The sequence below is a fragment of the Molothrus ater genome, chromosome 6, assembly GCF_012460135.2.
Source record: "Molothrus ater isolate BHLD 08-10-18 breed brown headed cowbird chromosome 6, BPBGC_Mater_1.1, whole genome shotgun sequence".
In the NCBI taxonomy this organism is placed as follows: domain Eukaryota; kingdom Metazoa; phylum Chordata; class Aves; order Passeriformes; family Icteridae; genus Molothrus; species Molothrus ater.
Window position 1 is genome coordinate 27481675 of NC_050483.2, and position 23952 is coordinate 27505626.

Consider the following 23952-nt stretch of genomic DNA (forward strand, 5'->3'; position numbering starts at 1 on the left):
ATTGTACAGCGCTGGCATGACTTACCAGTGCATTAACAAGCTGATGCTTCAGTACAAGGTTATTTGAGTGCTCCCACATTATTTTTCTTAGGCAAGAACTAGCCATTTTGTCAGGCGGCCAACAGTGGTTAATAGGGGCTAGTCTGGAAGAAGAGGGGGCCGAGGGCTGTCTAGTTTTGAGATGAGCCATCGGGGCATGGGGGATCTCTTTGGCTTTAAAGCTGGGCACTGTTTCTGGCACCCCAGGTTGCAAATGCTCAGGGCTCAGTTTGCTACCTCAGTTCTGTGTTCCCACAGCGTGTTCCCAATGAAAAGAGCAGCCTGTGCCAGGTGTGCCTCAGTCCCCATGGCTCGGCTTCAGAGGGGAGGACAGAGGGATGGGCCTGTGCCCCAGATCTGCCCCAGTCCAAACCCTGAAACGGAGGTGCAGATTTCAGCCTGTCCAGGCAGTTTTGGAAGGGCAGGTGTGCCTGGCCAGAGGGTGACACCCACACAGCAGCAGAAAACTTGGCAGGGCTCATCCTCCCTCTGGCGAACCTGAACACAGGGCAGAGGGCCTGGCTGCAGCATCACCAGCCCAGATCTGGGTGTTCTCCAAGGGCAATGATTTGTGTGCACCAAAGTTAATCGAGACTATTAATTTTATTAACTAAACTATTATTAACTATAACTATATTAACTAAACTATTATTAGTTTTTAGAGACTTTTAAAATCTCTAATTTATTTTCATTTCTCCCTGCTAACATATGTATGGCTGGATTGTGCGTGCTGAGGAAGTGGCATACTCAGGGAGAGGCACACACAGACCCATTGCAGTAAAACTGTTTTAAAACTTTTCTCAAGGAGTTTTCCTTTAAGATATGGGGCATCTGCTATCACGGGAATGGTGTGTGGGAAGTGATTTGACTGACGAACCATTCGGAATAACTCACTCCTGGCTTGTCCCTTTGCATGCTCCAGAGGTCACCCCTGAATCCCACCCAGCTCCTCCTGCCACCCTGTGTCAGACAGAGCTACACTGCCTTGTCCACAGCCCATCTCCTTGGGTGCACGTGGGTCTCTGCATACACATTTGTGCATACTTCATTTTGTTCATGCACATGAGTGGCCTCAGCCAAGCTTTGCTCTTCTATACCCTCTGTAACCCAGGCTCCTTATGCCAGCTGATGCTCTCGATACTTCAAATGATTTCTGAGGAAATTATGCAGCATTGTAGAGTCAAAGCTATGCATGAGTAGAGCTGGTGAGTGGACTTTCCTCAGGCAATGAAATTTTCTGGCAAGTGCCTGGAGAGGAGGGGTCTTTTGGCAGGAACTTACTCCTTTGCTCCCCATGCCCTTTGGCGTTTTCATGGCTAAAGAAACAGCAGGGCAGTGCAGGAGAGTGAGCTGCAAGTGCTGCCTGCCTCACTCCACCATTTTATAACTTCCCCAAGATCCTTGGCCTTGCTTTCAAACACAGGTCTGTCCTGCTTTCTCCAATTACACCTGCCAGACTGCAGCTGGGGCTGAATGACCACCATTTGCACAGGGGTTTTATTTATCCCCTGGGCAAACAATTAAAGTGGGCTCTCTTGTATCAGTGCCAAATATTTGAGCAATTGCTTGTAATTTATATAAGTTCTTCCTCTGGAACTGGCAGTACTGAGAAGCAAACCACCACCCTCAGAGTGCAGCTGGCCACCAGTCCTGCTGCTAATGCAGCAGAGTGCCCCTTCTCTTTTTGTGGATTCAGTTCTGTCCGTGCTGGCCAGAACAACTGTAGGGCCAGAAAATGAAATAATAGGAACTATAAGCTCTTCTACAGCTGAGTGGTTTCAGAGATCCATCAATTATTAAAGGCATTAATTCTTCCAAAATTACTGGCACGTTGTGACATATTAGAATAGAAGAGAGTTGGTCTCTGACCAAATCAGACCGACCAGACTATTCAGTGAAACCACTGAGTCTTTTTGGACTCACTTCTTTAGCAGAGTTGGCAGTGCTAGAACACACTGGGAGAAGCAGCTAGGTTTTCTCACTTCAGCCAGGACACAGAAATTCACAGTGGTGATATTTCCTGTCCTGTCTGATAATAATAAACCCCAATGTGGTGCCTGTGAGACTTTCTTTTGTTTGTTTGTATGTTTTTTTTTAAGAAGCTGGATTCAGTAGGGCCCTGTACTGAAGGGGATGAGACAAGAGCTCTTCACCTGCAGCCTCCAACATCTACCCCTGTCTTGGCTGCCAGGAAAGCTGTTTTATTTTTCTATAATGAAATACTCCTGCTTCTCCTTATCACAGAGATATTGTGGCAGGTGGTGCCTTGGCTCCTCACCCCATGAACACTTTTGAAGGCTTCTGTTAATGAGTACCTCCATTTGAGCAGGCAAGCATATGTCTCTAGACTGTAACACCTTCACAGTGCAAGATGGGAAGGGCCAGGAAATGCCAAGAGCTCCCCAGTCTCATCCCTTAGGAATGTTCGGTCTTTTTGTGAGAGTTGCAGCTTCGTTAGCCCTGGGATTCTGGCAGAGCCAAGTTCTTCAGCGTTCCTGGATAGTCTGAGTTTTTAAGGGCCTTTTTAAATCTAGCTGTTGTTGACACTGTGTATCTATAAGCACAGATCTGTATCTACCTTCTTAGACAGACAAATGAGGGATACCTTTTTAAATCATAACCATAAAATTATATCACTTATTAGAAGTAAAAGTTTCCCTTTTTTTGTACAGGTAATGGTAATAATTCTGTCAAATGATGGCAGTGGCCACCAGAGACCTTATTCAATCTTAGCAGGAGGAAATTTTGCATTTTCTTTGCATGTAAACTTCCATTATTTGGATGGGGCTCCTGTGATATAGGCCATTATATCTGTAATATGTATTTATAGTTGTTTAAAGACCTGAAAGTTTATGGAATAAATCTGATGCAATATAGCCAGGAGGCCTGTGAGTTTTCATCACGCTATTGATTAAAAAGCCCACCACTACACTGTGAAGATAATGGAAAGAATTGGAAACTGGGCAAAAATTCCTTTTATTCTGTATAAATAATTTCACATTTGTTTTTTAAAAAGAGTATTTCCTTATTTTTTCCCCTCAAGATAATCTCTGCCTTTGTTTGAAAAAGGTTATTGATTGGATTGTTAACTTAAATAGTCTGTGGCGGGTGTGACAGAGCACATGGCTGCAATTAATCTTGCAATGCAGAATCCATTATTGAAAAGGCACTAATGAGCCATTCTAAGGCCTTCACTGGTCACAGAGCGACTGGAAGCAGCAGATTGCTCCTGCCCTTTAATGTCAGTTTTGGTCTTTAGTGTTATTCAGCCAGTGTAAGCAGGAGAGATTTTTGGATATTTTTAGGGTATTTATGTTAAAATTATCCTTCCCATCAGCCTGCAATTGTAGCAGGTGCAGGATACAAGAAATGGTCTCGGAATGTACTCACCTCTCTGCTCTTCTGACCAGATGTCTGGTGGACATAATGTACAATAAAAGCCAGTGGCATGTGAAACACTGATGTCACTATAAAATATGGTCTCAGTCTCAAAGTTCACATCCAGAGGAGAGTTTTGACAAAGATGAGAGAGCTTTCAAACCTGATCTACACTTTAAAATATTGTTTTAAGACAAAGGGATGAGCTGTTGAAAACCTTGCTTCAAGTTTTATTGTCTCTGTCAGTTGCTTATAGCTATTGCAGCATAGCAAAAGTTTAGGTAGACAATAGTTATGGTAGATTAGAAACCATCAGTGTTAACATATTGCCTTCTCCTTCAACAGAACTGCTCCCAGGGTGTATTTTAGAGGTCTGTCTATTGACTTCGGTGACACCATAAATATGGGTTACTTCCTCCCCCAATTAGATCTGCAGAGCTGATACAGACTTGTGTGAGTGATCCAGGGTTTGCCAGGGTGGAGCCATCACCTGAATTATTAACTGGCTTTCAGCTGCAGACTCTGCTGCACACCTTAGCCACAGCAAACACTGTTCATCACACCATTAGGTGAAATAAGACTGCTTCTCCATCTTAAACACATAGCAAGAAGACTGTCAGCTCTCTGACTTGTGTGCTACCGCGGTGTCCGTAACTTGAATCACATTTTGGACTGCCTTGTGTGTAAAAGATAATTGTGGCCTGAATTAGCCTTTTTATTTTTAAGGAAAAAAGAAAGGGAATTTGAATGTACCTGTAGTAGCTTGCAACATGCAGCTACAGGACTTTGTGTTCAGGTATTCTGACACAGAAGGAACGCTAAGAAGTTCTGTGATATGGAGCAGGGATGGTGTTCACTAACACTGCCTCAGGAAGTCTTGGATGTGTGAATTTTCTCAAAGCATGTAAAACACTAGGTTTTGAACAAAAGTAGCAGGAAAAGAAAGAGAAAGAGATCATGAAGAAGGAGAAACCAGGGAGGAAAGGAAAAAGAATTTTCATATTTTGAGTATCTAGTGGTCTGCTTGCCATATGCTACAGTGCCTCACCGTGCTGATAGCATAAGTAAAAATAGCCTTTCCAATGACATTAAGCTGGGGTCATGGTACCACAAGGAATGTTGCTTAATGTGAAAGAGCATCTGACTTAGAGGCTGAAGAAAGGCATTATTTTTGCCTTACACATGGTTTAAGCCCTGGGCTAACAGAGGGCAACCTGCAGCTATGCAGACTCCACTCTTGCAGTCACAGTACTTGGAGAGAGAGCCTATTCGGGTGAATGAATTGGTATGTTCTTGCAAAATACTTCTGCTTTGCTACTAGAAAGAAACCACTGTGGCCCTCGCTCTATTCCTAATTTTTCTAAGGAATACTCCCACAAGAGCCCACAAGAGACCATTTCTTTCAGGCTTGTGGTAGGTGTGGTTCTTAAGAAGTGCTCTGTAATATAGTCAGGATGTTTCACTTCAAGGATGAAGCACCACTGATGTGAGATGCCAAAGAGGAGACCTGCAGAGGTGTTTTTGAGCTAAATGAGGAACAAAACAGGCAAGACTGATAACTGGAAGAGAGCAGGAATGGCTATAAAGGGATAGAGATAAAGCAGTGAACAGGACCTGACCCTCATGTTGTGTTAGAAAGGGAGGGTCCTCAGCTGGACTCTGCAATGAGCAATGTGTGTGCACAGGCAAGTGAGCATGTGAGGATGTGCATGCATTTAGCTGGGATTTATTTCTGTAAGTTTGATTCCATTCTTTCTGTTTCTTTTCAAATGTGACTGAAGCTATTTAAGTCTCTGATTAATTCACCTCCCTATATGAGTTGTTTTCTTGATATATTCCAGCACTGTGCAACATTTCTGGAAGCAACTCTCTGCTGTTGGGATGAATTCCTCCCTGATGTGTAGCATGGCACACTTGTTCTATTTACTGGTGTTGAAATAAGGTTTGCATTCAATGTAAATCAGATCTGTAGAAACATTTCAATGTCATATCAGGTTCTGCTAGTTTGGTAGTATCAGAAAGTATATGTGGTCCTCTCAGCAAGAAAAGGCATCTTGTCACATCTCCTTTTGTTTAGTTGCAGTCTCAAGGCCCCAGAACTTTAGTTGGTCCATTGTAAATCTCAGCAAAAACTGTCACTCGTTTTGTGCTGACATTTCAAGGGCTCCAAAACCCCGTGATCTTCTCAGCCCATCTGAGCCCATCAGTATTGTCAAGATCTTTCTTTATTCAAAGGCTTAAGAGTGATATGAGCAATTTCATTGATCCCTCCTTCTCTAAATATCTCCTTTATTTTCAATTCAATTTCTTTAATAATTATGCATATACATTTCTTTGCTGGACAGGTTTAGTTGTTGTATCACAACCATGCAAATATAACTGGAGAACAAAAATTCTTATTACAGCATTTGGTGGTATAATGGACACATAAAAGAAATTCATCCCCTACAGCATTACTTCCTTATCCAGCAATTCTCAGCAACTCTTTGCTTCACTAGCTGGAAAATACAGAAAGTTTTTGTAGTGTGGTGATGGGCACTGTGATGATGCAGCAAAATATTACTGATAGGTCTGGTAATGAAGATGACGCATCTGTGCCCACATCTACCATGGACATGCCTTTTTTTTCTTACTGGAGAAACAGTCTTTCTTTCTCCTCTCTTAAAAAGGCACTTAGGCTGCTGGAAGTGGAAAAGATTTTTTCCACTCCATTGGTTGTAGTCTAAGAACAGCAGATTGGGTAGAGGTGAAACCCCCCCCACAACTTATGGTGCCAGTTTCTAGAAGAAGCAGGCAGCAGTGCGAGATGTGCATACCTGTGTTCCTAGTCTTTCTACAGACGAGCAATTGACTCTCCCTGCTCTCACCATGCACAGTGTTAATGTTTAAGTGTGTCAGAGAAGGATTCTAAATATGGGGCTTTCCAAGAAGGCAGGCAGGAGCTTATTGCAGGAGACTTAGACAATGTTTCAGCCAGGTAAGGGTGGTTTGGGAGTACAGTACTTTATTTCAGTGGTGTATTTGTCTTGTTTTGTTTTGCAGAAGGAACACTCATCCTACCTTTGGTTTGTTTGTTTGTTTGTATTTTCCCCTCCAGAAAGCCCATTGCTGACCCTGCTTCTCTGGTACCGCTGTTTTGCAAAGCTGAAGTCGACACGCATGTAGGGGCGGGGGTTGTAACTCTGGCAATTTGTCCTTCCCGATTAGATGTGACTGTTCTGCTAGCTTTCCCTTCTTTATTCCTTTCATTTAGTTCATTGTGGGAATTGGCTTGGGGTTTTTTTTCTTTTCGGTTTCCTGTTTTGATCCTGGAAGGTTAGCTGTGCAATTTGGTTTCTTCTGTGCCAACCAACTTTAGTGGCAGAGCTCTTAAAAAAAAATAAAATAAAAGAAGTCTTGTGTCTTCTCTGTACACTACTGCTTCCATTTAAGCAAAGTTTACAGAATTGCTCCACCCATTTGGACACCAGGAAAGGAAGCTGTGAAATGGAGAATAACCTCATTTCCACCAGGTCCTTCGTTCCGGTCGAAACAGCGCTAATTGAAACTGTAGTCCAATTTCTATTAAGACAGATGGTCTCTCTCTGAAATTGGGTTTGTTTCTGATTTCATCCTTTTTCTTGTTTTCTTAAAAAAAACCAAACATCCTCACAAAAAAACGAACTCAAAGCCAAACCATTTTTAAGAGCTCTGAATAAAACTGCTTTGCCAATGGGGTGGAAATAACTATGATTTTCTCTTGTGCCCGGCAGCGAAAGGGTTAATGCCTGCTTTCCTCTTTGATATCTGTTAGTTGCAGCCCATGTTGTGATCAGTCCATGTCCGTGTGTGTTTTGTTCCCAAATTTAATGCTGGTTAATTAACAAGCAATAAGTGAGCCTTAACAATGACCGTTGTTTCCGATCTTCCTCAGGACACCCGACCTGCCTGCAGTTCACCACAAACATGACTGAGGCTGTAAAAACCTATCAGTGGCAATGCATTGAGTGCAAATCCTGCAGCCTTTGTGGGACCTCAGAGAACGACGTGAGTCCATTTACCTTTACATGCAAATAAGCATCACTGCAAGCCGCTGCCATGCCCACCCTTGAGAAGCATGTGGCACTGGTGTGGGTCATTGTTTCACTGCTGCTTCCATGCATCTCCAAGGAAGAGCCATCCCTGAGCACAGAGATTCTCCCCAGTGTCCCCATTCAGCCACTGGTCTCTGCTGAAATTACCACAGGTATCATATAGGGCCACTTAAGATGCTGATACTTGTGGTTTGTATACTTATTCAATAGAAATTAGCTGGGAGCCATGAATTCATGTTGCAGGGAGCTTTCAGCATGATAGTCAGAAGCAGATGTGAATACATGATAACCCAAGAGAGGCAAGTATGCTCCTTCTGTCCCTGATTTTCTTTACTTTCTTGGTATGATTTTTTAAACTTAATTACAAGACTTGGGAAACATGAAACTATTTGAAGTAGGATGGCTAAGCCTCACCTAATCACCAACTCCAGTGATTTCCAGAGCCTGCAGCTGAGCAGTGTCCTCCCTGTGGGGTTTGCAGTTAAAATCTGATGCTAAGGGTCCTTGGCAGCCCATGAGAACCTTGGAAAATTGACAGTGGCTGGAGAACTTTGGAGGTGATTAGCTAACACTATATTCCCTACAGCAGAATAAATTTGAAACCTGAGATTTTGTTTTTGCTTTAGCATAAAAAAATCAGAATCCAGGGAGCTTAGGAATCACAGGATGCTTCAGAGAAGCTTTTTTCACCCCAAATATATGAAAGAGCTGCAGACCACATGGTGGAGTCATGTAATTTCCATCTGTTTCACAAAAAATTTACTCAGCTGAGTTTTGGAAAACTGTCTAAGTCAAAGGTTTCCTCTGAAGGAATGAGATCAGCACATGGTGACACCGGAGCCCAGCAAAGCCTGCCCTCTTCTCAGTACAGCATATCCCCAGCATAACAGCTTTTACTCCTGCATTATGAGGCCATCTAGGACTGAACTCCTCCACTTCTCATAGTGATTTTCTACTTAGAAACTGAGCTGTCTTGTGCTGAGAGAGGCTTTCTGCAGCCTCTCAGGGAATATGGTGGCTAATCATGGATGGACAAATGTGATGCTTGTAGCCTTTACATTCCCAGCAGTCTCTTAGTCTCTGTTGTTGCAGTTCTGCATTCCCAGCTGAACATTGCTGGTTACCCTACTTAACCTACTTAAGTTTTCATCTTGGCAAGAGACTAATTTACATAATTTCTCTCTTTTCCTCTCCTTCTCTCCCTGTTTCCCTACTGTCTCTCCAACAAACCTGCCTCAGGACCAGCTGCTCTTCTGTGATGACTGTGACCGTGGCTATCACATGTATTGCTTGAATCCACCAGTCTTTGAGCCCCCAGAAGGTAACATATGACGGAAGTCTGCTTTGAAAATAACAATAAAGTCTTTGTGGAGAAGGGAAAAATTTCAGAAAGGTGTTTTGAACCATGCAGGGTTAAGGAAACAGTAGTGAAGTAAAGGGAGGTAGCACTGGAAAGAAACAAAATTAATAGATGTGAAGCGCTAGTGTGATCTGTGATATCCTATTCAGTCTTGCCTGGTCTCCTCCTCTTCCAGAACATGGCTCTTTTGTGGGTCATGGGTACCTTTGGTGGGTACCCATGGGTACCATGGCTCTTTTGTGGGTCATGGATGTCCCACATGTCACTGGTCACCTCAATTTAGTCAGCTGAATTGAGCGCCTGTGAAATGTAACTTCAGACTTCTTAAGAAGTCAAAGTCCTGGAGAGAGAGCCTCATGCAGGGAGGTCCTCTCTGGAACATCTGAGAGCCTGTTGGCAGGAGACTGGATTAAAGGGAATTACCTTCCTTTCTCTATGATATGCTTCTGTTTTGGCAGGGTGAGGGTTTGGTGGTCTGTATTATATTTGGTATGTAGTTATAACCTCTGCAGGGGGTTCAATTGGACTATACTATGACTGGTTGGAATTTGTCACTTGGCTGTGGAGCAGAGGAACCAGTCTCTTACCACTAGAGGTTCTCTGACTGAAATCCTCAGAGAGCAGTAGAATTGGAGGCTTGTGAGTGCGAGTGACTGCGGTTTACATGAGGGGAAGGACAAGAATAATTACAAATTAATCGTGCATTCAGGAGCTAATGTTTGTAACTTTGGTAAAAAGGAAGCTAAATCAGGAGGGGAAAATCTTGAAATGCAGCTAATAATTATCTAAAGGTTTCCACTGGGAAGTGGTTTATTGGAAGTGTGAAAATATAAAACATCTCATTGCAGTGCACACCCCAGCAGCATTGCAGCTCACGTAGAAAGCCTATGGATGCAAAGGCAAGGGCAGCAGAGTCTGCTTCACAAAAGTACAGGCAATTCCAATATTAGGAATATCTCATATACTATTCAACCCAATCTTGACAGAAACTCTGAGAGCCTTGATTTCATGTCAATCCTATAAGAAGGATTTCTTCATTTGCAGGGAGCTGGAGTTGTCATTTGTGCCAGGAGCTGCTCAGAGAGAGAGCATCAGCTTTTGGCTACCAGGCCTGAGGAGCTCCAGCAGTCAAGAAACACCTTGCTCCTGGTGTTGCCATACCAGCACAAAATTCCCACCCAGAACACAAAGACACGACCCACATCCAAATGAACGGACACTCAAATACAGGAAGAGGTATCTGTGGAATTCACTGTCACTAAGCCAGACCTCCTGGGCTCTGCTAGGACTGTGTACTTTCCCAATGATCTGGATGAAATCTCTTCACTGCTGTGCATGGTTGCTGCTTGCCATTAACAGGCTCACATGCGTTATGGAAGGGAGGGTTGTTATACCAACATGGAGAAGTCAATTTTGTGTGGCCTTGTGCTTTCCGTTTAGTCTTTTTTTAAATGAAAAGGTAGTAAGATATTTCCCAAGGAATTATTGGTGAGTATTTCAGCTAGGAGCAGCACCAGGTGTTTCTCTTCAAAGGCTTGACTGGAAATCTCTTTACTGCAACCACTCTGTAGATTCATGGGTGCTTAAGAGGGGTGCTCTGAGAATTGCGTTTAGTTCAATATTTCCCAGTTCATGAACAGCACATTGTCACTAAGAGAAGCACTGATCAAATCTTCTTGGGGTGACACTTTCTCCATTGAATCAAATGTCCTGATTTGGCAGATCATTAGGAATCTGTTTTAAGTGTAAGAAAGAGCAGTACTGATATGTACACACTCAAATGCTTAGAAAAGCCTTTGGTATTCAGTGTATTCAGGCATACTGTCCCACTGCAATGCCAGCAATATCTTCCAGACATAATTTCTTTTTGTTCAGAAAATTCTGAGTGAAAAATCCTATGTATATGCAACTGACAGTCTGTTTAGCTCAGAAAATTGGACAAAAGAAAAATTATCATCTTAAGTTGATAATAGAAAGTAAAAAATTGTCAGCTTTCCGAGCGATCTAACGTAAGTTGCAAAAAGGAACAAATTCGGCTTAAGGTCAAATGAAGCACTTTGATTAAATTTTTGAAATTTCTAAATAAAAATGTTCTGCAACTGAAAGCTGAATTTTCTGGGCATTGCCTAATCTGGGCTTTTAGCATTTCCAAAGTGTTACTCTTTTTGTCAAAGTAATTATCAAGATCTAACTAAATTTCCCAATAATTTTCCCCCAAATTCTCTACAACTGCATCTTTGGCCAATGACATATTTTGTTTAAAAACCTTCCCTAGCTCTAAAGAAAAGAATCATTTGCTGAACTTAACATGAAAAGAAGAATTTTCATAATGATAAAAAAAATTAAATAGGAATAGTTCTACTTTATTTAAACAAAGCTTTACATGTGAAATGAAGAAATTTTAAGTGAGACCATCCATTGAAAAAAAAAATTATTGCAGTTGAATCTCTCTGAATAATTTAAGACGTTACTAGGAGAATAAGTACATCAAATATTTTCTACAAAACACATTTTTAAGGTTAAAAACCTACCACTCCCTGAACTGCCAAGTAGCCCAGAATAACCATTTTTTTTGGGTATGATGTATATCACTTTCTATGCATAGATTTAAGTGGGTTTATAATATAAATTTATAGAGCAGCATGTGACTCATGTTGCTGGTACAAGTAGGTAAGGATACTGAAGATTATATTTGGCATGTTTATATTGGTTGAAACTCTTCTGCAAAATGAAATGTCCCCAAACACTTAAAAGACATTGTGAAACAATATTGGTAAGATATTTTTTCTTCCTTCTCCTGCTAATTGCACTTAGTTAGGATGAGCTATACTGACCTAGTGCACTTTTTCCTCATTATTTAGATGGTTTCTTCCCCTTTTGTTCAGTTTACACACCAAAAGTAGCTGTGTCAGCTACTGGATTCTCCCACCTACTGTTGCAGCCTCTTCTCAGGCTGCAGCAGAAGTATTTTAACCTGTTAGAAAAAAAAATGTAGAAAGTATTTACCCTAATTGTATTGGACCAATTCTCTCCTGGAGCAGCTGCACTGGCTACCTGTAAAATTCATTCAATATCTTGTGCTTTCCATGTGACAGCCCTTCAATGAGCTAAGAACACAAAAAATTTTGAGCATCAAGTCTGGAGAGAGCAAAGTGGAAGCCTGTGCACTTGCATCAGGTGTCTGATACCTGTTGGGACAAGACCCTTGAGCAAATGTGAAATAAAGCATCTTCCTCCCAGTCTGGAACTGCCCTGGCCCTGGGGAGCACTTGGAGGACACAGCTGATCTGCATTTGCATTTACACCCATCTGTTGGTGTGGTTGAACCCTGCTGATCTGGCATTTTGGGACCATCACATGGTTCTGTCTGATACAAAATCCTGTTGCTGTTGTGGCTAGGAGTGCAAGTGTGTATTCACCAGAGACACCACTGGGCTCTGTTACAGAAAATGGGTGTTTTGGGAAGAGTGACTGGAAATGAGAAGTGTGTGTGCTGCAGGAAACTTCTGTGGTGGTGCTACTGGTGGGATCAGCAGATGTGGGTTAGTATTTTGGCTGGTCCTCAGCTACCAGCACCTAGAGACTTCCGTCATAAAAATCTCCATTGCCTTCCAGTGTCCTGATGTTTACTCTGACCTTGGAGGAGTAGGACAATGTCTGCATTCCTAAACAGAGAGGACATGCATGTTGTTTTGGCCTGTGTGTTTAGCAGACACTGGTGGCTCATCATGTAAGTCTCAGCTAGCCTGGTTGGTGGAACCAGCTGGTGCAGAATTTCAGTGGTCTCCATTCCTGTGACAGAGACATTGCTAAAGGAGCTGTGCTCTCTGTGCACACCTGCTTTCCTATTTTGTGGTTTTGATCCAGAGCTGTTTTTCCTTCCCACAACCGTTCTGCAGCCAACAATATCTTTCACGTTCAGAAATACTCCTCCGTGGCCATGCTGAGGTTTCATCAGAATGGGGTATGACAGAAGGACAGATTGCAAGATCTTCAATGCCAAAGCACTGTTTGCCACCTGAGATCAGTGTGACAGGGTGCTTGCCCACCGTGGACCAGCTGTGTTTCATCTCTCCAGCTTTATGCTGCAGGCTGTGTAGCCAGGCAGCTCCAGGTAACTTTGGCAGCAGATTAAATACAAGCTCTCCCATGTGGAGAACTTCCTCCAGCTACAGCCTCCCTTCTTCATTAGCTGAGTCCAAGAAAAGGGGCTGGAATGGACCTCTCAGTGGCATATTTACCTTGCATTCAGAGCCATGTGTGTTGGTGCATGTTAGAAATACTGACTGGCCTCTCAGGTGAAAAATGCACCAGCTTTGCTGAGAAGAGGAGAGGTTGTGACACTACCATGGGGGTGAAGAAGAGGAGTTTAGAAAGTCTGATAACTGATTCCCTGTCACCTGCTGCCCCACTGGGGATAGTCTCCTGCATGATTGCTGGGATGTGTAACTTGGGCAACACCATCTGCTCTCAGGCAAATCCTGTCACTGATCTGGTCTGGCCACTAAACAGTGTGAGGGCTCTGGCTCAGTGTGCTGCTCTCTCTCTTGCTATGGCAGGATATGCAAGTTTGTTGTCAGTCCCTGAGGTGAACAAACTCTAGTGTTTTTTCCAAACTCCTCTGTGTAAGCAAGGCAATTAATATTTTAGCACAAATCACGGCAAACTACCAGAAGATGGTAGATCCTGCATGCCTTGAAGACCTCAAATCAAGAACGGACAGATTCCTAGATGTATTTTAATTGAACACAATCTTATTTAATCACAGGAATGTCTGACTGAAAAAGGTTTGTGTTACAAAGGAAGTCAGGCTGGATGATGTAATTGTTCTTCCTGGCCTTATTATAAAAACAGATGTTTACTGTGGGAGAGGATGTATTTAAATACAAACATGTCTGCATAATGGCCTTAAAGTATGTTAGTTAAACATATGCACTTGATCCTTATACTTTTGACTCCTTTTGGATAAACTAAAAAAGGTCAGTTAGAGAAAATCATCTTTACTGATGCAGTAAATTGTACATTACCTCCTTCATGCCCACAATGGCATCTACTTTGGTATTGGCTACCTCGGGCTGTTCCAGAAACTGAACAATTCAGACTGTATTGTGTGAAACCATAGCTTGCCTCTGGCTCTCCCTCCATCACATTTGTGTGCTGCTCTGCCCAGTTTTCTGTCCATTGTGGGAAGACTGGCTGGGGAGGGCAGCACCTGCAGGGGCAGACTCAGAAACCAGAGGGGTGGAGAAATGACCACTGAACAGGGGCATGCAAATAGTGCCACTGAGGAAGTGAACTCGTGTTGCCAGCACAGAGCCTCTCCCATGGCTTGGAAAAGGCAATACCTTTGAGAAACATGAGATGGGTCCTAATCTGCCCCCAAACTGTGCTTCCATAGCTGTGTTGTTGCATCAAGTTTACAGTGCACAGAGTTTACATTCTGTAAATGTACCTCAGACCAGCTCTTGAGCTAAGAAAGCCACCATTGAGTGTGTTCTTTTGAAGCAAATGTTGCTCTAAATAACTTTGAAATCATGATTTTTTCATCTCTCTTTAGAAGGAGCTTAGTCAATTCTGCCCCACAGGAAGATTCTCCTGCACCATGCAGTGTTATGGGGCTGTAGCATTTTCTTTACACCTACACCCCTGTTTTGAGAGGGGTCATTTGGGAGGTGAGGAGTGGATGGGGGTAGAAAGGAATATTAATTAAGCTTGTCACTGCTAGAGGGATAGTGTGCGTTGTGGGCAAGAAAATTCCAGGTGGAGCTGGACATGATTTTTTCTGCGTGGAATGAATTTACTTTTAAAAAATGTGCTTTTGAGAGAACCATGATTATTCATATATCAAAGTCCAAGCTGGAAAATTATTTAATACAAAAACTAAGGGGAAACAATCGAAAGAGTTGAAAATCATTGTTTCAATCTTTTTAGAAAAAAATCACTTCCATATTTAAATTTTAAAGTTAATATAATTTATATTGGGAAAAATCTGGCACCAGTCTTCCAGAGGGAAGAAAGTGCAGATCTTATGGAGGACATGAGTAAAAGATAGATTTTCTTTTCAATGTTGTTATGGGAGGCTGTGAGATGATCACGAGGAGGTCACCTGACATTTTAACAGTTGACCAGTTCCATAATTTTTTGAAAATAAGTTCTGTGGAGAGGAGCAGGCAGACAGGTCAGGAAAGCCCTTCTCTAACCAATTCTGGGTTCATTATGATCTTACCATCTCCCACTTTTACATGACAGGAGGAGGGGAGTGTGCAGCTGAGCAGGGTGACCAGGGCTGCCAGGCAGGAGCAGGCGGGTGCTGCCCCAGCCCCCCAAATCAGGGGGTCTGCAGAAGGAGTCCCCAGCCAAGCTGGCAGGGATGCACACGGACTGAGCACACCTGGAGCTCAGTTCCCAGCACTGACCCAGATGGGGAGAGCCTGTCCTGCAGTGCTGTGGGGGCTGTGCCCATCACAGGGGCACTCAGAGCTGCTCTGAGCCAGTCTGGGGTGGGACATTCCCCACACCCCACCTGTGGGGAGTTATGAAGCACGGGGCTTATTTCCACTTACAACAAGGGTTGTGGCACCGCTGTGGGCAGGTGCTCAAATCTGTGCCTTGCTTCTGGAAAAAAGGCAGGATAGCAATCCTTAGCTGCTCCTGCAAAGCATTTGGAGCCTACAAACAGTGTACAAGCCTTAAGTGCTGCTATTTACCACAGTGCTGCACACCCAGGCTGTGGCAGAACAAGAAGAGCCAGCTCTTCTGGGCTGTTCCTTACACCATTTATTTCTGCCAGCCACAGGCCCATGACACTTCTGGGAGATAGGAACAGGTGACAAGGCAGGAGGTGGATGTCAAAGATCCAAGACCCCGCAGAAGGAACAAAAAAGTTTAGTTGCTGCACTGTGCCTCTCCTCTGGTAAAAGAGGGCAGGAATTGTGACTGGCAGGCAGCCAAATCCATCTTTGCTGCAGATACAATTACTAGCAATGACCTCCAGCCACAGCAGTAGTTAAATGGCTTTTCAGGGCAGGCACCAAACCTGGTCTGGTTTACGTAAGATAAACTCAGGTTTGCTGGAGGGGCAGGGAGAGGAGGGGGTGTCTGTGGTTTGAAGGGGACTGATTTACAAGTGCAACTGCCCAGCCCACTCCCCATTGTGTTGCCCTGGCTCTGGAGGCTCAGGGAATGTCCCTGTCCTACCGGTGCCCATGCCATCCTCCAGGGCCAAAGCATCATGTCCCTGCTCCTGGGAGCAGCTTTGCAGAGTGCTGGCACTGTCCCAGCTGTCTCTGGCAGGGCCGCCTGGGGCACAAGGTCTCGCTGCCCTGCAGACAAGGGTGAGAGTGACTGACGCTCCCAGGCAGTGTCCTGTGCCCCTGGGGTCAGTGGCTGTCTTGAAGGAGGCAGGGCTGCAGGTTGTGCAAGCACAATTTTGCTGTCCTGATGGCCAAGCCTTAGCACAGGGTAGAGGAGAGGTGCATCACTCTCCTGCACTCTCCTGCACCCTCCTGCACTGGGGTGTTTGGACATTCCTCCACCACTGTGCATTGAGGCACTTAACTGAGGGCAAGGGGAAGGTAAAGAACAGCAAGTGCCTCCAGGGGACAGAAGGGGTTTTAGGCTTTACCCTTTTATTGTATGCCAGTGAGAATGCCAGGCATTTAGCAGCTGGGGAATCAGGCCAACAGTTTATTAATATTTGTTGTGTATTTCTGCCATGTTGGGTGAAAGTGTAAAGTGTTACTACTGTAGTGCATTTAGAATATATGTTGTTACTGATGTTTTGAAATGAGAAAAATGACTATTTTCAGATCAGCTTACTGCCCTTTGTGTGCATGAAGTTAAAAATAAAACACTTCATGCTGGAAAATTGCTGATTTTTCAGGTATTGATATTTTCTTTCAGATTCCTGTCAATCTAGTTATCCATCTGATACAATTCATTGTAACAAACTACAGGTTTCACCTCCATGGTGACTCAGGAAATATTTCATCTCTTCCTGCTTTCAGAAGTTAGGGAGAAAGGAGGGCAGGTTTTATTCTTTGTATTTGGAAAGATTGATAAAGGATGACACATTCATTTCATGTTCATCTCCTTTCCATGTCTTGAATGATTGAATTGGCTGGCTGTGAGAGCATTCCTTTCTGTAGTGGTCTGAAGTGCTGCCATGGCTCACCTCTCTATGAGAAGGCACAGTCCAGCATTTTGTTCAGGACTCCTCCTGCTACTGCCATATAAGACTTTGGAACTGCTGATTCTCATCAGGGACCCTTGTGCCTAGAAGATAAGGACTCCCCTTCCATTTCTCAAGATCTTCTGCCTGGAAGACCAAACCCCCTGCTGCCGATGAACTCTGATGGAGCACAGATCTGTTTCCAGCCTCAACATGTGCTTCTGCTGGACACAGGACCACATTTGGATGCTCACAATGTACTCCCACTGCAGAATTTGTGAGCAGCAGTAAAAAAGGAAGTATCTGGTGAAAAACAAAGAACAAGACATGAATGCTATACCTAACCTATTCTTCCTTTGTAGCTCTCCTGGAGTGCAACACTAGAGATGTGCCCCCGCATACTCTTGGGAAGGCTGTGCTTGAGGAATTTCCAAGTGTCATCTCCTTTGAGCTTCTTAACAGAGTATCTTTCCTTGTTCATTCTCATTTTCTTACAGTATTTCAAAGACTGTGTATAGTAAAACTGATTTGAAAGGTTTAGAACAATTCAGAAATAGACAGGTCCAAATCAAATCATCAGTTTTTATCTCTCCCTTAGAAGTGTTCAACAAACCTTTGATCATTGCAGAGAATTAAAATTGTGAGCTTATTTAATCTCAACTCAACATTAAGGCCATACAGTAGCTCATAAAGACTTTTCACTCATAAAATGTTCTTTAAAAAAAGTGAGAGATATTTACTCTTTACCTTGATGGCTTTCCTTTCCTTCTGCTGCAGCAGAAATCAACAGTCTTCCTGTTTACTTGGACTTCCTTCCAGCACTGCAGCCTGGGTCAGTGATGGGCATAGGCCTGGAAACAATGTATTTCATTGAACTGCCGACGGAAAGAGAAGCTCAAGAGTATCTAAGTAAATTGTCATCTGTGTGACTCAGTCAGATCTTCTAAGAACCAGAAGCTTGTGTACATGCTAATTTATTGGATCACCTGCTCTTCATCTGCCATTTCAGGTTGAATGTGCCATTGATATACGCCTTTTTTTTTTTTTTTCCAATAAAAGTGGTTGAAAAGAAAATCACAGCAATTAAAATTGGGGGTGAGGACGATTGAGTTACAATCTTTGCTGTTGATCCTTTATTTGATTTGGGACAACATTGTCCCCATTATTCTAAAGGAAAATAGAAGGAGAATAAATCTGTGACATCATAGCACTTCTCCCAGATAAAAGCTGTTTTCTCATCATCTTGTAAATTCACTTTTAAAATGCTGAAGTAATGATCTCTGAATAGTGACACTGGCACAGCCTTGCTGCGTGATGCTATGGTATTAATTTTTAATTAGGAGGCTTTAAGTTATATATACAAATATATATACATATATATTTGTGTATCATCCTAATGTTATTTACTGTAAACATTGCTCACTGATTAGGAATAGATCTAGAGTCCTATAGTAAGCATTACTGAAGAAGAAGGAAAGAGCAAATCCTACTTGTTTTGGAAAGGTTTAGAATTCTAAAAAATAGGGCAAAACATTATCCCTTACAACTTAATCTGAATTGTATTTGGAGCATAACTTACCAACACATTAAAGAGAACCAATGCTCTAAAATGTGGGACTGATTCTCAGCTGCTCTTAGTCAACATTCGTCCTCTGACTTTATGGTTGGCCTGGTATCCTTAAAAAGATGCCAAGTCTAAGTCTTGGACTTTAGTTTTTATGAAAAGGTGTGTGGCTGCTTAATAGTTGAGCACACTCAACACATGCAAGAAAACAGTTATTTCTATCTCTGTCTATAAATCTGGTCTGTTTATGCCCTGTTCTGGCTCAACCTGGTTCTGGTGATGCCATGTCACAAGCTCCAAAGGAAAGTGAGAAATCTCAGCAAAAGACAATGATGGAACAGTCAGCCACCAGGGCAAATGTCTCTCTAACTTCATGGAGTTTGAGCTTGTTTCACCAGTTTTCAGTGTACTGCCTTCTGATTTTCAGTGAACAACTCCTCACTGCTATATCAGGAAACAGTGGGCAGCAGGACATTATCTTCCTCACCTGTATGAGACCTCACTTCCGCCAGCTCCACCCTCCCATCTCTTACTCATTTCTAAATCTGTTCTAGTATTTTTGATCTATCTCTTCACATGGAAATCTTTTCCAGCCCCTCTCATTTTTAGCATCTCTCCCTGGAGTCAGTCCTCTTCAGCATCATTTGCTCTGAGACAGCCACACAGGATACGCCACAGGTGTTTAAAGCTTTACTTCCAAGCTTTGCTTCTCTCCCAACAGTGTGTCCTGACAGTATGTCTTTGCCTTTTAGCCATCCCATGAGTAGGCCCATGGTCATCTCTAGGATATTTTTCCTTAGTGATTACAGCTCAACCCAAAAGGAACCTGTGTTACAGCCCAGCAAAGCCATGCAGCCTTGCTGCTGGCACACACACCCTCCTTCCCCAGTGCTCCAGCTGGAGATGTGGTCAGGCTGCTGGTGCATGAGATCACATCCAGCAGGGCTACTCCCTGGAAGCCAAAGTGTTGCTTAGTAACCCACTCATGGAAGTACCAGAAGCATTTTTCAATCTGTCACATTGGCAAAGAACACTGGTTTCTTGATTTAGAGGCATTCTGCTGTGCGTGGCAGGGCAATGCTCCATTATCTTGCATCCAGCACTATCTGCAAGCAAGGAAATGAACCTCCCATTTAATGGAGGGGCTGGGAGAAGGTGGGGGTGTGAGGAACAGAAAATATTTTTCTAGGAACATGAAGCTTTTAGCTGGTTCTCTTGGCATCTAGTCCTCATCTTAACTCCCTTCCCATGGGAGATATTCTCTGCTTATGAAATGCACTCCAGGGTCCTATAGCAATTGGCCAAACAGGACCCTGCAGCACCTTCATCTATTATGAGACATTACTGCAATAAAACTTGGTGTGTCATACAGAAACTGGATGAGGTATTGCAATATTTATGCTGTAAGCCTCAGTGTCATGGACAATTGCTACAGAATAATGTATGTCTTTTCTTAATGCAGTGGAGTCACAGCAGCTTCAACAGAGCACACTGAACACAGATCATCTGTGATTGCATGGTTTTCTCAGTTATTTTCAAATTATTCTGTTACAGACACATAAATGAAAACTATCCTCTCATTTAAAAATAGACTGTAAAGACTCTTAGGTTACTCCCCCTTTTAAGAATAATTCAGTCTGAGAGCAAAACCTCCAGAAATGGGTTCTGACTTGAGGGTTTTACTCCTTTATCTGGCACTGGTTTATCATTTAAAATGGCTTGAAAAAGTAACTTGAGGGCTTTTATTTGAGGTACCTTATTGAATTTGCTATTGCATCTCCTCATTTTGGAAATGAAAAGGTATTTTAAACAATGTCTAGCTTTGAGCTCTGGGGACCAGCTGGACTCTTCCCATCCTACTTCTTGCTGTCAAAGACAGTAGAACCATAGAGTGTGTCCAGCCATGGCATCACCCATTTCTGTGGCTTGCCTCCTGTTGACAGATTGTGTGCTGGAAGCCCTCTGCAAAAAATTGAAGGGCTTTTATATGGGTCATTGAAGGTCCAGGGTGGTCTGAAGACAAGGTTGTTAGACAAATGTACCCAAGGGTTCTTTTGGTCTTTGAAGTGTTATTTACCTGGGATGATGCTCAGTGTTGCAGTGATGAAATCAGCAAGTTTCATCACATTTTTTTTGTGTAAGGCCTTGTCAGTGCAAGGCCAGTGACATGCACAATTCATGTGCCAAAGCTTGGCTCAGCATAAAGATGAAAAAACATCCCACAGTACTGGAAGCTCCTGACCTAATTTCTGAGAACTTTTTGAGGAGCTGAGTACCTTCCTGTGCTCTTTCCCAGTCTAATAAATAAATTTGGCTATGGCATAAAGAGTCCTTCAAATTCATTGTATGTAGTTGTATTTTTATCGCACATAGTTTAAGAAATACAGAAAGTGGTCAAAAAAATGCTCCTTATGACCTGCCAGCATAAGAGCATTTGATGATCTGCTATGGATCCCAGAGCAGAAGTGTCTACATCACAGAAATAATCTCATCACATATATCACAGAAACAGTTTTCTCCAGGGGGCAGGGAGCATTCTTGGCAGGGAAGCAAAGACTGTGAAGATTTTAACTCTTAGAACTGGCTGTGCCAGCTCAGAATTGATGGAAAGCTTGCCATTGTGATGCTTTGCTCTGTGGAAAAAGGATTCAGAGAAGCACTAAGTGTACAATGTGTGATCGTTTTAAAAGAATCAGTCTTCTAATACATTAACCTTGAAGTTTGTTTGTAAGTAAATAGTCTAGCCTTACCAGTTAGGCATTGAAGCAAGAGACTTCTTGTTATGAAGATAGGCTAGGGAAGGGCAGGTGTACTGGGTAACCTCTAGGCAATACTGAGAAAGCACATCCACTCCCTGCATTCACAGGGGAGGACACCTCTTTCTTTGCACTTACTGCACATTCTGCATCTTAAATTATTTGAGGTGAGAACCATTTTAGAGCAACTGAGTGAGCTACAAAGCAGGAGATGTTCCACTAGCATTAATTCTTGTTGTTTAGGTGTTGGGGTTTCTGTCTGCTCATATACTCACAGCCTTCTTTCCAACATTTGAGGATGTTACTTCTCTCTACCTTACTTCTGTCTCACCTAACTGGGATCTGCCTGCCCTTGTGGAGACAACAAATTGTGGGTTGGAAACGGCCCCAATTCCTGGCTGTACATACCCCTATCTATACAACATGTATGTGTATGTTGAGTGATTGCATTGTAGTGGCTTTTGTAATGCAATAACTGTGGTGTCAAGAAAATGTGGTTGGAGAAAATTATACTTACAAATTAACAGGAATAGAAAATTAAAAGTCACTGAAAAGGCAATACAGCTGAAGAATTCTTACTGTGAGCCACCACCATGTTTACCACAATATGCCAACTTCTGCATCCTCTAAATAGCCTTTTATCGTCTGCAGCAGAAGTGAAGTTTAATGTTGTGTCTGTACTCTGAACTGGAGACATTGGTACTCAGTCTTTTCATAATGTGCTGATGAATTGAAACGCTAACCTTGTCATGGGTTTTCCAGCTTCCTTAGCTTCCCACCAAAATAATGCAATGCCAGTTGATGAATAGCCTGGAGGAGTTTTGGATGCTGACTGAAGTGTGCCATTGTAATGTTGGTCTTCAGGGCCACGAGGTTTTATATTGATGCCTGTAAGAAAAACCCAGCAGTCTCAGATGAACCCAAATGTCCTATTAGTCACATGGCAGGTACAGAGACAAGTCAAAACAACTGAGTTAGGGGAAAAAATTAAGGGCTCCTGCCCAAAGAAAACCCAACATACCACTCTCATTTCAGAGGAAAAACCCTTCTGTGACCAATCCTGGGTGACAAGCAGGTGGGCTCAAATGCTGGAAAGACCCATTTCTGTAGTGTGCTTGTCACTGTGTCTTTAGTTATGTACCAGAATAGGAGAAAATGCCTGTCTTTCTTTCAAATTCCTTTTCAGCTTTGTACACTGCCTCCAGGTTTCCTGTGGCTATACCCTGTGAGGCCTCATTGGAGTGTACACTGTCTTGCTTGGTATTTGTTTACTTTTGGCGGCCACAGACTAAGGTCACAGGTTTGGGAACCAGTACATAATTGTAAGAACAGCTTCCTGTGTTACTTTTTCCTCCCTCTTCCTCTTTTGTAAAGTGTGAACCTTTCTTTGGAACTCTGAAGTGACTGTATCGTTACAATGTTTGTACGTAGAGATTTGTTTTAACACGGCTTGTGTGGAGGATCTTCACTCTTTTTATCTCACATTCAGTTTTATTAAGTGCTTGATAGCTTTGCCAGCCTTCTGTGGGGGAGGAGAGGTGATGGGGTGGCTTCAAATCTTGGCTTTTTTAAAGGGAAATTAGCCCAGCTTTACCTAGAGCAGTATGAGAATCTGGGGTGCTCCTGACTGTTCTGCAGTCATCCTGATCTGATTGCTTCTTGGAGAAAGAGATCAGCCTTGAAACCCTTGGAAAAAACCGGATTGTTTAATGCGCTAAGCCAGCCCTGACCAAGAAGGCCCATCAGCTTGTCATGCATGGAAACCTGCATGGTGTTTCACCCTGCCAGAAGGTGTCTGTTGAGCACACAGTGAACCATGGCAACTCACACTGCTCTGTGGATGCCAATGGAGCCACCACAGCTTGCACCAGCCAAGGATCTGTGTTTTGGTGGTTAGGAAACCTGTGAGCAAAATCCTACTGAGGTTTGAGAGGAGAGGAAAATGGGTGTTGGAAGCCTCTCAACTTCGCAGGATTTCTTTGGTATTCATACACATTTGCAAGAATGTACTCCAAGCATCTTGTACTGTTATTAGTAACTTGTACTGTAGTTTGTTAGCAGTGTTGACTACCTACATAGCTAATAATCTGTTGCAACTTAGAAAATGTGTAAACAACTGCAGAAAACAGGAGTTTAGAACTTGTATGTACTGTTTTTTTTATATTAAAGCACTTCAATTAAAAGTTCAAGGAAAAATGCTTCTGTAGCCTTTGTATCTGTTTGGATAATAGATGAGTGGAAAGAGATGGGATTGCCCTCTTCCCAAGATCTTCCCTGTTTGCTTTGGTATTAACCAAAAGAGATGGTTAAAATTTTGGGAAGAACTTTGTGCGTTAAAGTTTATTCAGCACACAGAAGGTGCCAACAACCTAGTCCAGAAGACATTATAATCCTACGGAGTCCCTAGGACCAAGGCTGAAGCATCTGAGGGATGGCTCCGAGTGCTGATTCACACAGTGAGTATCTGCAAAAGAGGTTTCAAATGGGGAGCAGTAAATGAATGAGTCCATGTGTAGTACATTAGATTTCCTTTATTTTTATCACAAAGTCCTTCAGAGATCACTGGAAGCCTTTCACAAGTTCACGTGAAAGTGAAGGAAAAGCATTCCCAG

The 23952-nt window shown here is 42.9% G+C and overlaps 1 protein-coding gene across 1 annotated transcript in view; it reads left to right on the top strand.

Annotated features, from left to right (window-relative positions):
* The window catches only part of DPF3 (double PHD fingers 3), a 167976-nt gene extending 144438 nt beyond the window's left edge, over positions 1-23538 (top strand). Inside the window, exons 11-13 of the mRNA XM_036383766.2 lie at positions 7331-7443; positions 8730-8811; positions 9895-23538. Coding sequence (XP_036239659.1) covers positions 7331-7443; positions 8730-8811; positions 9895-9965 — 266 coding nt within the window. The 3' untranslated portion in view covers positions 9966-23538. The remainder of the gene's footprint in view (positions 1-7330; positions 7444-8729; positions 8812-9894) is intronic.
* The last annotated feature ends 414 nt before the right edge of the window (positions 23539-23952 follow it).